The sequence below is a fragment of the Apteryx rowi genome, unplaced genomic scaffold, assembly GCF_003343035.1.
Source record: "Apteryx rowi isolate R43461 unplaced genomic scaffold, aptRow1 scaffold_8, whole genome shotgun sequence".
NCBI lineage: Eukaryota > Metazoa > Chordata > Aves > Apterygiformes > Apterygidae > Apteryx > Apteryx rowi.
Genome location: NW_020451093.1, coordinates 7250501 through 7264488, shown reverse-complemented (window position 1 = coordinate 7264488; position 13988 = coordinate 7250501). Strand labels below are relative to the sequence as shown.

The 13988-nt window shown below is 40.0% G+C and overlaps 1 protein-coding gene across 12 annotated transcripts in view; it reads right to left on the bottom strand.

The window, feature by feature from the left end:
* Positions 1-453: 453 nt before the first annotated feature.
* MBD5 (methyl-CpG binding domain protein 5) overlaps positions 454-13988 on the bottom strand; it is a 98811-nt gene continuing 85276 nt past the window's right edge. For 10 of the 12 annotated variants that reach the window (XM_026089048.1, XM_026089050.1, XM_026089049.1 and 7 more), the window contains 3 exons: positions 9403-9515; positions 3139-3214; positions 454-1040 (listed from right to left, as the gene is read on the bottom strand). In XM_026089048.1, coding sequence (XP_025944833.1) covers positions 969-1040; positions 3139-3214; positions 9403-9515 — 261 coding nt within the window. In that variant the 3' untranslated portion in view covers positions 454-968. The remainder of the gene's footprint in view (positions 1041-3138; positions 3215-9402; positions 9516-13988) is intronic. The other 2 variants (XM_026089056.1, XM_026089058.1) reach the window with 1 other exon arrangement.

Sequence of the window (13988 nt, the reverse complement as noted above, 5' to 3'; positions counted from 1 at the left end):
GGTTAATGAAGTTAGATAATTTAAGCTAATAAATCTAGGGGTGTTGGAGGGTTCAATGTTACTGGGGATACAAACTGTTTAGTTTATCAGGTGGCTATGAAACTTTAACTACAGAAATGGTTGACTAAAATAGTCCATCTACTTTTTTTCTTTTTTTAATAAAATCTACAGCATTCTACTTCAAAAGTTAAGTAAATGAAAATGCAACCAACAGTTGCAGCCTTTGAGTTACTAATTAGACCTGTGATCCCACATCCCTTTGGGAATCTGCAAGGCTGCGCTCTCCTACAGAGACCGGAAATGGAGTACAGCACTTCCAGGCAAGGTTCATTCCAAACAGACAATATAAATGAACACTCAGTGGCGTGAAGTGTATGTCATAATTAAGGTATTACATAATCATGCCTTCTCTCTGCTGTTAAATACAAAAACAGCATCTTTTACATTATCATATAAAAGCATTTAGGCTGTATTTTTATTTATCACTTTACACTGGTAGTCTCTTGTATGTGTACTCAATAGAAACCAAAGAATTTTGTACACTATTTTTTTGTACAATAAAAGATAAAGTGTGCATTAGGTACGCTTGTACATGACAATATTGTACAATATTTACATTTCAGATATCACCATGAAATTCTGTATTATCTATATACACAATGAAAATTTCTCAGAAACATTTGGACTATTTCTTATAATCACAATTTTAGTATTATAGAAAAAAATTTCAGTAATCATCTGACATTGTTACTGTAACCTTTCAAGATTTCTGATTGGCTTATCCAGCAACCACTATCCCTCCTAATCATCAAAAATATTGTACCACTAATCCACGTAGCACCCTGTGATGGTATCTATCTGTCCTCATATAAATATTGATATAACCACGTCTATATCAATACCTACACACAGACTTATGTGCATGGTCATGTCGATAAGCACTGGACCAGTAACAAAGACATTCAATGTTATCTAGAGATCTTCCTCCTCTTGGGTTTTGGAGGCTTCACTTGTCTGTCTCCCTGTGGGATTTGGTGGACCTAAAAGTAAGTATATTTACAAGTTAGCAGCGAACATCAGGCAAAGTAACCAGTCAGTAACAAATGAGTTACAGGATTGCTTGAGATGCTATCACACTGCCCTCATGAAACGGTTCTTATTATTTAATGTTTAGATGGAAGCCGGAATAAAAAGGAAGCCCAAGAACTTTAAAACACACTGCCACAACCTGTGCATCTCCTGGATGCCACAACCTGGGCGTCTCAAACCTCTGCCACCTTGGAGACAGGTACCAACTACATTGAGCGCGCAACAAAAGCGTGATAACGTCAAACGCTATGAGACAAATCTTTATAAATCACTGTGACAATAGTGATAAAGTAAGAAGCAGGTAGGCAGCAAATATTGCTAACGTGCAAAAAATGAGAGAGGTCAAATTCAGGTCTGTGGCAGCATTATTAATGAACAAGCTACGTTCAGCAAACTGTTTTCATTTAACATTAAAATGAAATTTTCAGTTTCAAGTCAAATACTAGATTTATTTGAATGTGAAATATTTTTTCATCGACTGCTCAATAAAAAGCACAACACGAGTAGAAGAGACGACGTGTGAGAACGCATTACTGCCTAACGTGGGATACCACCACCATCTGTTGGTAGAAGTGAGCTTGTGTTTGAGAAAGAGCAGTTTTCAGCTTGCAAATAGCAGTCAGTCAAAAATAACAAATCCTTGAGCAATGTGTTAAATTGTTTCCTGGATTCCTTTCCAAATGCCTTCAGAGAGCTAATATTTACTGTATATTTAATGGCTCTTACAGTAGAGATAATGCTTTAAGCTAATTATCCTGTTTGCACATGCTTTTCATTCAAAACAACTGACATCTGAACAGCAGTAGCTGAAAAAAAATGCAAGTCACTACAACGAGAACAACCGTTGATTCCCTACGATTGTTTCCATCATAATATTCATGGAAATAAACCCTGATTACAAATTTTGTGACAAGATAATTAAAACACAATTCAAGACTATTTAGTGACGTACAGTCTGGCACATCGGCTTTTCTGCATTAGGAACAACCAGATCAGCAAAGCCAAATGGCAGCAGTTTCCCCCGAGCCAGTTTATATCTTAGTTAAAATGCATATAGCATACAGTTCTGATTAATACCGGCTTTATAAACAAAAGCAATGGAACTGGTATCGGTAGAACTGTTCAGCCCAGACATTTAAATTGTGGCGTAACAGACACAGAAGATGCGAGGGCCGTGAACAGATCTCACAGTTTGACTTTATTTGCAATAGGGCTACAATCAGTGGGTTTACTGATTCTTTTAAATATGCGGGTGTCCAAGTATCTTCAGTACTGAGCATCAAATATCAGCAAAAAGAACCTTTTATGCGTTCAAATGTTTTATAATTAATAATTTGAATAACTGCCAATGATATGTTATGAGATACACGTTATGTCACATGCACTCTGATACCCTTTTATGCATTTCTAAGTCTGCTTTAATGAAATTATAGGCATGTTTGTGATGTGAAGATCAGTACATCATATAAATCAATTTATAAATTAGAAAGATTCTGAGCTTGCAAAATAACAGTGTAAATATTTAAAAAAGCAGCACTGTTAGATTTGATATTAGGAATACTCTTTTTAACTTACCTTCAATGACAATAACTTTCATTTCACAAGAGAGAAAGTTTACTCAGAGAGTGTTACAAGCAAAAGAATGATATTTCTAAATGCAGTTTCAGTAACTTGCTAGTCAGCTGAAAAACAAATGAGCCTGATTTTGCACCACTAGTCAGAGAAAACCAAGGAATATGAGCGGGACTGGAACTGATCCAAATATTTTCAGGCTGCATGGATAAAAAGTATGTCCAGGAATCTATCTTTGTAAAAAATATAATTGGCAATGTAACTAAAACTATACATCTTTTCCAGCTTTTCAGAATGATTAGACATTTGCAGTTTTTAATGCAAGAGTAATACTGAAAATTCCACATCATTTTAGAAAATACAAACAAAATTTATATTAAAAAGCAATCCAAAACAGCACTCCCAGTCTTCAATTTGACACACATGCACAAACATAGAAAAATGAAAAGATTATTGCTAACATGAAGAGAGACTTACATTCCCAGACATTTTGTCTAGTTCACTCATGGCCTCATGAATAGCAGCTTCTAAATGGTTATTTAGCTTTCCACTTCTAGGAAGAAAAAATTAATTCTATCAGTAATTCTTAGTTGCAGAAAAAACCTTTAAGATTCATAATAAAGAAACACATGCATTCATCAGACATATTCTACTAACTGTATTCAGCCTCCCAGGTAGTTATAGTACAAATAGCAAAATCAGACCTATACACAGTATTATGTAAATTAAAAGCTTGTGTTATAATGACAAAAGAAAAATTAAGGACAGCACTTCAATGAGTTGTTAGTTACAATAGCCACAACATAGACTACAGCCACGAATAATAAGCAAGAGTACCGCACAGTAACATATCAATCTTGAACTATTATATTATATTTACATAAAAACACGGTGTTTTGTGCAACGTGCCTTTCCTTCTGTCGCTAGATTAGGAGAGCAACGAGCATCAGGCTCTCAGGGGTTTTGGTGAGGAGCAGTCAGTAGGCACAAGAAGAGTTCTCCAGCTGCTCTGCACTTTCTCAAAGACCTGAAGTGTTACTAAACCCGCAGTGTTGCTTGCCTCTGCCCGCTTCCCACACCATATTACACGCTGCATTTACTTTGTACTGGCAGTTGCATTTCAGCAATACATTTATGAAGGACTAAGTATGTTTGCTAATAGCTTCTTGAAAAATCAGTGCATGTTCTGCAAAGTTTTCCTCTTACCCGAAGTATGAAGCTCAAAGTTAAATAGCCCTTCTAATTTTAATTACCCGGAGGAAGAGAAGTCACATTGTTCCTCTCAAACGTTGCAGTTTTACCCTGGAAAGACAGCCCACTGAGGGCTACGATAAATACAGAAAGTGAATGCCCAGGGTTTCCCTCGTAGTTAACAGAGGGATGGAGATGCAGAGCAGGCGGCTAACCTCGGTGCGGTAACTGTTCCCAGAGGGAGCCTTCAGCTGAGGGAAGGGAGGCAGAATAGTTTCCTCTTCCAAATCTAAAGCTACCCCAAGTCATTGGGTAGCCCCATCCACATCTAGTATTACACTGACATTTCTGATTTATGTATATTTATTTAAAGAATTTTCCCCTCTTAAGCGCCATACTCAGCACTATGGGTCATACTTCTATGGCTTCTTGTTCAGAGTTGCAAGCTAGCAAATAGTGCTTAAGCACAAGTGACCATCATTTGTTGACAGCTTGTTGAGGATCTGTGCTTAAAAGATGGGCTGGTTCATTCTGATGAGTCCAACTCAACAGGGACATTTAGAAGAACAATGAACTTGAAGAGAAATGGCTGAATATGCGATGGGAGACGGACTGTCCTGGGGATTAGAGACAGTTCTGTGAGCATCCATCACAACACCCTTCTGAAGCAGGGAAGTGCTATTATCCCAACTCTGGAGATGCAGAAGTGAGGGGAGGAGCAAGAGTGCTGCCTAGCGTCTTAAAGCAAGATTATGGCACAGAGAGGAAACAACATAGCTTGTCCCAAGCTGACACTGGTGGTCTGGCTCGCTGGCCATCTATGACCTTCACAGAAGCAGGTGCTTTCTAAAAAATCTTCCCTTCAAAGAAAGAAAGATAGTCATGTCAGCCTGGACGTTCTTCCCTGGGACTTAAAAGATCCATAGTGACAAAGAGCACTGGCAAGAGATTCAAGAAGTGGCAGCAGGGACAAACGATGCAGACAGCATTGCTCTGCAGCAACTCCGTCCCCCTAGTTCAGCAGAATGATTTTCAAAACTATCAGTACAGCTGAGAGATCAAAGATGGGAGATCAGAGGGTCAGTTACGTTTTTCAGTCAAAGTTTTTTAGTCAACTGCTCTATCAGCAGCCCAGTATGTCTATATCTAATTTTTTTCCACTACTTAACACAATCTCCCTTTTTATTGGAGAACTAAAATGAAACAGTGTTTGCAAACCCAATATGAAGTGCTTTTCAATAACATTATTTGCCTAAAATTCAATATTAAATTAATTGAAGTTCATTACAAACAGTACAGAGAAACTTCATGCTATAACACATTTGATTTTAATGGCATTAGACCAAGGATAAACGTGCGTATACGAAGAATTGGTGCATCAATTAAAGCTTCCAATGAGAACTAAAAGAAATTGCAATTTTTAAATACTTTATTCCGCAGGTGTGCATACCACTAGTTTTCAAAATGTCAAAAATTCTGTATTGACATTAAAAACTTGAATTTCTGTTTTAACAGAACTGCATTTGAGCTGATGCTTAGTATGGCATTAACAGAATATCTAGCATTTCAGTAGCAATCAGTCCTAACAGAATGCAGGGAAATTTTAAAATGGTGTGGTACAGTTGCATAATTTCTCAGTTAAAACAATAAAGCCTTAGAGATCCTCCTTAGTGATGTATTTTTTCCCATGAACTTGCTATAAAGTATGGCAAACCCAAAAGTGAGGGATGTCACTCCATTACGTTGATTTTCATCGTCATAATGAAACAACATTAGCAATTAAAATAATCATAGGAAGCATTACATAATAGCCTTTTTTCAAATTTTTTTCTTAATATACCGCCTTTGGGTAGGAGCTTGATTAGATGACCTCTCGAGGTCTCTTCCACCCTTATTATGATGTCTATGAAAATTATTGCTATTTGGCAAAACAGCCATTTGAAAGTATTTAATATAAAAATGATCATTTGAATTATAGCCTTAAAACACTATTGCTGTGTACACTGCACCATGAAGAAGATGATCTGTCACTGAGCAAATCAAAGTTTTAGAAGTGCCCATCACTAACGTATCTATTTACTGCAGACAAATCACTTTAGCTAAAAGCCTGAAAGTTTAATTTCAAATAAATATATACATCAGGTCTCTAGTGATACAAACAAATCTGTGAATATCACAATTTTTGTTAAATTGTATTGAAAAGATTCTAGCAATACTTTCTTTTTCTTATTAAAAACCCATCACCTAATCTCTTTGAAAGCCTCTAACGGCCGACGGCTTTAGAGAGGGAATGTAAATTTGGCAGGCAGAGAGGAGAGCTGTTTTGTCAGAAGTGCTCCTTTCATCCTCTGCGCTAGAGCCCATTAAATTTTTACCAAATTGTATCAGAATGAAGTCTGAATGTGACTTCTTTGAGTTGAACAGGTAAGAACCTCTGAAGCTCCTTCCCACAGTGGGCATGTGCCAGACTTCAGCTGCGATCACTGCTCTGGGCTTCTGGCACTGGCAACAGGGAACCTTGATGTGGACCCACCGTGCTCGACCCAGACAGGATGGTGGAAGCAGCTACTAGATCCAAACGCAGAGCGGACAGACACACTGAGGTAGAGGATGGAGACTGACTGGAGCTGGAAGCTGGAAAAGCAGTGGAAGAGATGCAATAGCTCTTCCCCTACTCAAGTCCTGTTCAACTTTGAAGATGGCACATGGCCCATAGGAAGAGGGACGTCACAGACTTAACTCCCAAATGAATAAGCCATGCTCAACCTGCATTCTGAAAAAACTTGGTAAAATCTGGATGGATGGTAGGGATGGCAATGATGGCGATATTAAAAAGCACATTCCTGACAAAAGAGCAGCCTGGAGTGAGAACTAAACACAGAAGGACAGGAAACCACAGGAGCAGGAGAACCTGGTACTGGATGAAGACACTCAAGAGATACTCGCACGCAGTGGGACCAGAGAACACTAGTAGACAGAGGAACATAAAAAACTATGAAGCTTGGGAAGAACAAAAATTGGACCAGACGAGGCATTAAGAAGGGAAGACTCCAGCAGCTACTGCAGCAGAGATACAGCTGGACAGGTGAGGAAGCTGCTACGTCATGGCTGGCTTGAAGCCGAAAGACACAGTCCCAGTAAGGACAGAAAGGTCATGACCAGGAGGAACTGAGAAAGCTTGGGAAGGACGAGCGGTTTGTACCAGAGTACATCTTCCTATAGAGCCTAGAGCAAGTACAACCATTCAGGAGTCGTATCATTCCTCTGAGAAATCCCCACGCAAAACACCGCACCGTTTTCCAGGCAAGTTCTACACAAAATGCTCTGGATTATACTTGAAGTGGCAAAGCTCTACGTATAGCAGATCTAAAGCATCTGACTACGCCGATCAAATGTGCTACAATGACATTTTTTCTGGCTACTTGTTTGAAAACTTAAGAAACTGAACACGCAAAACATTCCCATTTAAAAAAACTAACAGTTAATGTGAGATTAACACTTAAAATTCACAAATACTGTATTTAGGGTTTTCTGTGCAACTTGAATTGCCCCTTACTACCATCCACACTATGATACAGTTTTTAGTTTCACAGACATTTTTTCCACCTCCTCCTAATTTAATGTGCATACGTCTGGAGACTGAGTCAAGACTGTGCAGCGAAGGAGATTATTGCGGCAGTCCCGGAAATAAAATTCGTTGCAAAAACTGGAAGACGCACTAGACCCAAGGCAAGGAACTGTGGGAACAGCAGGAGTGATTTGGGGGTTGAGATATCCCAAGGTCACGTTGAGGATCTGGACTCTAACCTTGCTCTGCCGAAGATGTTCAACCTATGCGATGTAGTTCATGCTCCTAAAACAAACTTCTCCTTGGGTTCTTTACTTGTGTATTCTTTATTACACAAGTGCCCAGGTAGGCGCCAGGACGGGACGTGCCCAAGGGCTGAGCTCTTGCACTTTATGCTCACGATGGCAACGGACACTAATAGGAAGGAGCTGTGTTCCACGCGTAACACCTACAACTAATTTAAATGTTCCAAAAAGCTTGGAGCCATGGGTGACAATGCAAGGTACCGCAGAGACATACACCACAGAAAAGACCACAAGGAGATTAGTAAGTTTTTCAGATCAATTTAGGACGGTAAACAGGTAAGAGAGGAAGGGGCTCCCCTCCAGTTCACGAAGAAAAAGCAAAAGATTTGAACGGCTACCATGAAACATGTGCAAGCAGAAATACGGACAGAAATGTATGCAAAGGCTGAAGCAACCCTAAGAAAAGGGGCAACCAGATGCCACCAACAGCAGCCGCTGCTTCCCCCTGCACCAGCAGCGGGACAGAATCAGCGACACCTCAAAAAATGGCCCTCGAATTGAGTGAAATTCCAGACAATTCCCTGCAGCTGCTAAATATACACATGCAGATCAGAAGATGGGAGTTTTTCTTAAATTGTACTGTTTATTTCATCTTTTACACCTCTTTAAATTTGCTCATGGTGTCACCTTACTTGAGTCGCATATTTTGCTTCAGAGACAACAGCAGATAACTGAGGAGTTGCCAAAAGCACTTTCCTGTTCTCACCACACACGCTTAAAAAAAGCAGTAAAATATTTTTGAGGGTGATCTTGGAAAAAAAAACCAACATTGTCTCACTGGCATTAAGAATATTTCTCTCGAGCACCGCATGACATATAAATAGAGGAAAAGCTTACACCTTAAAAGGAGCTGAAGACAAATAATTATTTAATTCCTTTAAGTCTGTGTTTATTGTTGTAAAGACGAGCACTGCAAGCTGACAGGGCTTCACGTTCCCCCGCAGACTCAAAGACAGACATTGCTGCTGCAGCAGTAGGTAAAACCCAGCATCCTAGAACAACTGCAATCACCGTGCAATTTCCACTTTTCTACCCTTTTATAGCTGTCAGGAATTTTCTCCTCTTAAAATCAACTTCATTTTCCCCTTTCGGTCTATGCCTACGTTTCCTGCTCTGATACTTCGTATTTCACAGTTTTTCTGTCCTTGTAAAACAGTAAGCAAGGGGGAAAGGCGAGCTAAACCCAAGCGGCTCCCACGTGCCTGCCTGGGCTCTGCCCGGAGGAGCCGCCGGGCTGAACGCAGCCAGGCGTCGCCAAGTCCCGGCCGCTGCTCACGACTGCGAAAACCACCGGATTTATCCGAGTCAGCCTGGGCTCTGCCTGCGGTCGGGCTGCCGGAGGGGAGGCAATGGGCAAGAGGGGCAGCTCTCCTTAAAAGGCAGGTTTAGGCAGGAAGGTTTCGGGGCGTTAGCTGCTTGCAGGTGTAAATCGCAGTCCTGCACGTGAGAGCTCGCACAGGCGCGCTGGCATTTCCCAAAGGCCACTGTAAACATCAGGCGATGCAACAAAAATGCAGACATCAGAGAGCGCGGACAATTATCATAACCAACATAAGGAATTCAGAAAATCAGCTCTCAGGGTTTGCAGGTCTGCTGAGCTCTCCAAAATGCAAGCCTCAGGAAGCAAAATAATTCAATTATTCCATTTCACTAGTGAATAAACGAGCGTTTACTTACTTTCTGTTCCTTTTTCTGGCTCGGTTGTAGGCTTCTAGACCTTCTGTTAGTGTCTTCAACTTCTCTGGCTCCACCTGAGTGAAGGTATGAACACCAAACCACATTACCCAGACCTGCAATTATTAAACACTGCTTTTACTTTACTGCTAGACATGCATTTTTTATGGAGCCTAATTTTCACTGCATCTATAAAACACTAACCTTCCCAGCAAAAAAGGGACTAATGTGTACCTGTACATACCCCCTCATATGTATATGTATATAATTTCTCTACATGTCCACACTACTAGCAATAGAAATACAAAAAGTAAAAACATGACATCTAGGAAAACAAAATTAAGAAGGAAAATCATATTTAAAAAAAATCTACTTTTTCTTTGTATTATTAATATGAACACTGTTTAAGTCTCATACTCTGTACTCACATTTTACACAGTTTTACACGCTTGAGACCACTTGGAATGCATTAAAATATTAAGTTCTCCAGTACACATGATACAAGTTTTACAGATGCCATCAACATTAGAGAGTTTTACATCGCCTCAAATTTCCAGGTAAAGCATTTCAGGCCTTAGTTCAACCATGCTGTTAATGACATGCCCAAATTCATCCCTTTTGCAGAAGAGCCACCGTAAACGCGTAAATTAAGTTAAAACAACCAACCAACCAACCAACCCACAGCCCCTAAAAAGCTTTGTTCAGGCATTAACCAGAGCTTGCTTTAGTGAGCTACTTTTTCGGTTCGGATAAAGGTCTTTTCTTCCTCTTAAGTACATACTTCAGTGATCTGCTGAATCAGGAATGCATCTGAGCACGTGCTCTAAAGGGTGGCCGAACTGGTATTTTAAGTACTTCAACTGGACATTTAAGTCCTCTTGAAATCAGCCAGAATATAATCTTACAAGCAGCCTGGACAGAAACCACTGCACATAACCACGGCACCGCTGCAGAGGTAGCGGCTATTACTAGTGTAAACAATACAAACGTGAAAGAAAATGAATTATATCTATACGATTGTATCATCTGCATTAGCCCCGTTAACTCTGCATCTTATTTTGCCTTGGTTCAGTCATTTCTACATTGACCAAAAAAAGAACTGAAAAATTCCTTTTCTTTGTTAGTAGCGTTGCATTTTGCTTGGCTCATTTTTAAGCCTTGCATAACTTCACAAGATCTTTATATAACATTTGTTTCATTAATAATAAGTACAGCTTGTATTCTGACACCAAGAAAATTAAATCAATAAATATAAATTTGTTAAGCATGCCTATGTACAATCTTAAAAAGAAATTTAAATGCAACTTCCCTCTAAACCCAACCTTTCAATTACTAAATAATTTATATTCACAATGAAACTGATTTTCAGAAGTGACGACCTGAAGTTAATGGGTGAGCAAGTTGTCAAAGTCTCTAGAAATCAGGCTAAATATAATAAATTCTTAGACCAAATTTAACATGTCTTGAACTTCTGCATCTGATAATGAAACCTGGGAATACTGCAGTTTGGGGGACTTGCAAGAGAACCGTCGCTGTCGGTGCAGCCGGCACATGGGGAGGCAAGATTTCCATTTTCATGAAACGGATTCGGTTACACGACAGATTGTACTGTGGACAGCACGGATCACCAAATTAAATAAATATACCTTTCCCTTCAAATTATGCTTACTTTTCATATAAGACAGCAGATACTTGAAATAATTCATTCCACAGTCGGACTTTGTAAAAATGCAAATGCGCATATGAAACACTATCTACTCAAAATAACCGCCTGGAGCTGGGGGGGTTTTACGGATAACCGTGAGCACAGAAGGCGCGCAGCGCTCGGGGGATGAACAGCCCAGCTCAGAAATGCATACGTTGCCTTACATGTCCTAAGTTAAAACGCGTTATGGGAAGCCACGTCTGCAACGCACTATAGCTGTAATTCAATCCTTATTTTTATAGGATGTTTGAAGAATAGCTAAAGAAAAATCTTATAATTTTCAACCTGGACAGAATTAAAGGGAAATAATATAATTAGTCCGAGCCTTTACCTATGAAACTGTACTACATGACAGAGATATAAATGAGCACTAAATTGCAGAGTATCCATATCCATGACAGATACGTGCATATAAGCAGCAAACTTTGCAGAAGGCTGCATATGCCTGCCATTAGATATATAAGAAAGTTTAACGGTAAACTGGTTTTAGGCAGAGTTCATATGATGTTTGGATAACAAGGGACTTAAATCTTTAGTACTGAACAGGCATCAATACCTTAATTTTTTGAATTGCACGATGGTAGAACACTAGAAAAGTCTGCTAGCACTTACTTTTTTGAAGAAGTAGGATCAAATTGCTAACTTAACCTGGTATCGAAAGCAAACAGGTTGGATATATTGGAGTTATAATGTCATAGGCCTTTGTTTACAATAAACCATTACAACACTAAATAATAAATACAAATCGGAAAAAGGTTTTAAAACTGTGTATTCAAAAGCCCAGCTAGAGGTACAAGGCAGTAAGAGACAGCCCAGAGGGTCTCCTCTTCAGGCAGGTCTCGCCATAGCTTTTTTCCTCTCTTTTTTAAGGTAGCCCTTATTTTGTTGGCATCTGCTTTCGCTGCCCTCCCCCAGACACTAAATATTTATCCACCTAGCTGTGTGCTTTTCAGGAATTTCTGCTGCCACTGCTCTACTTCCTGCAGATTCCTCCTTACTTTTCCAACAACCAAAACGCAAGCGTTCACTGGGAGAAAAAGGCACGTTCAACCTCTCTCCCTTCTCCTGTCGGAGACACCATTCTGGTTGCTCTTCAAATAGCAATATTCTTACATTTAGTACCCAAATTCTTTTAAATGGAAGTAAAAATTAAATTCATATATGATATAGAGAGCAGAGAACACACAACGCACAACGAAGCCCCACAGCACAGGAAAACTGATGCCACAATATAAGGAATTAACATTTGATTATACAAATACTTAAATAAGATGCTTTAAGAAGCCTCCTCAGAAAATACAATTTTCAAGACCGCTACTAGCGACTCCCATCACGAATTCCAGCCTTTCGGGATTTCCTGAAGCGCAGAATTTCTGAAGAGCATTTGCTTTGCAAGTTTTTTCTTTTTCCTTTTTTTTTTTGCTGCAGACCAGGCCGCCGGCACCTCTGCAGCTGGAAGCACACTGCCGGGGCACCGGAGCACCGCCACCGCCGGCCACCAGCAGCGAGAGCTCCTGCCGCTGCTCCGCTAGAAACGCACGTCTTTGCTCGTACTTATTTTCACCTCTCTTGCACTCTCTTACATCCCAGCTTTCAACCTCAAATCCTGCCCTCTGAATGGTAATTCATGCTGTATTTCTTGTTGGAGAAAATTAGACATACTTTTTATTATTAGGATTAAATGAAAGATCTTCTGAACCTAAAGGTGCTCCATCACGTGGGACCTGGTGGTGACGAACCTGAAGCAGTCTCTCTTGCTGCCTCCAAATTGCCTTGCGGTGCTGCACGAGCAGCAATACGTGCACTTGCACAGTTTAGAAGGGATCCATAGCTTGCTTCCATGTTGTTTGTTTTCCAGTATATAATAAAATCTATGCCATTAAATATTATATTATGCAACAAATGTATATTACATGAGAGAGACAAAATTAAGGTAGGTAGAATGTAGGTTTGCACAAAAGCAACTATACGTTTTCGTACTCACAAAGTGGTGAGAAGTTATAAAACTGCTAAGGAATGCAAATGTGAACATTTTCTGCAGTTTACAAAAGTTATAAAAATGTGAGCTCTTAAAATGTATTAAAAACAATCTTATAAATATGGATATGCATTAATTTTGTGACGTTAACACATACTTGGAACATCCATGCAGCGTAAGAAGGGCACCAGTAATTCATACAGGACAGCAAGGTTGTTCACCTCTTAATTTTTCCATTTTTATTTAATCGTTTACAGTTTGTGGTCTGCCTTATTAAGAAATGTTTGCCTATACTTTAAAAGCGTGTGTTATAACTCGGGGATCTAACTCTTTAAAGAGTGAGCTCCTCGGCATGCAAACACTGTTGCTAGAGCAGGCTGATTTCCCTAAAGTAAGAACTTCAGATCCGAAGGCTCGGAGAGGACCTCTTCGAAAGCTCTGCAGGTACCAACACCCCCGAGGAAGCTACCTGAAAACGGAGACTAACGTTGTGTTGAACCAGGGTCGAACCTGTTCTGGCCAAAGCATCGCCCCAGTTAATTTACAGCGCAAATTCGTTAGGGAGCTGTTGGACCGCTTGGGTAAACGATATTCGCACATCGGCCTCAGATGACTTTGTGACTACTAAGGGCAGTAGGAGCAGCTTTGGTTACAAGTTCCCGAGCCCCGCGCCGCCGGAGCGGGAGTGCTGCGGGGGAAGCACTCAACGCAGGCTGGCGCTCTCCTTGGGATGTCTGCTCTTGGCCGCTTTTTGGGGAAAGGAATACTTTGGTCTGGCTCAGGATGGCCATTCTCACGTTCCTGCGATGGTTTTCATGCACCACGTTCAGCAGGAATATGGGAAAAGGACAATATAATTTTTAAGTGGTTCCATTTCTTTGTGCTAGAGAGAAAAAGTTATTTCAT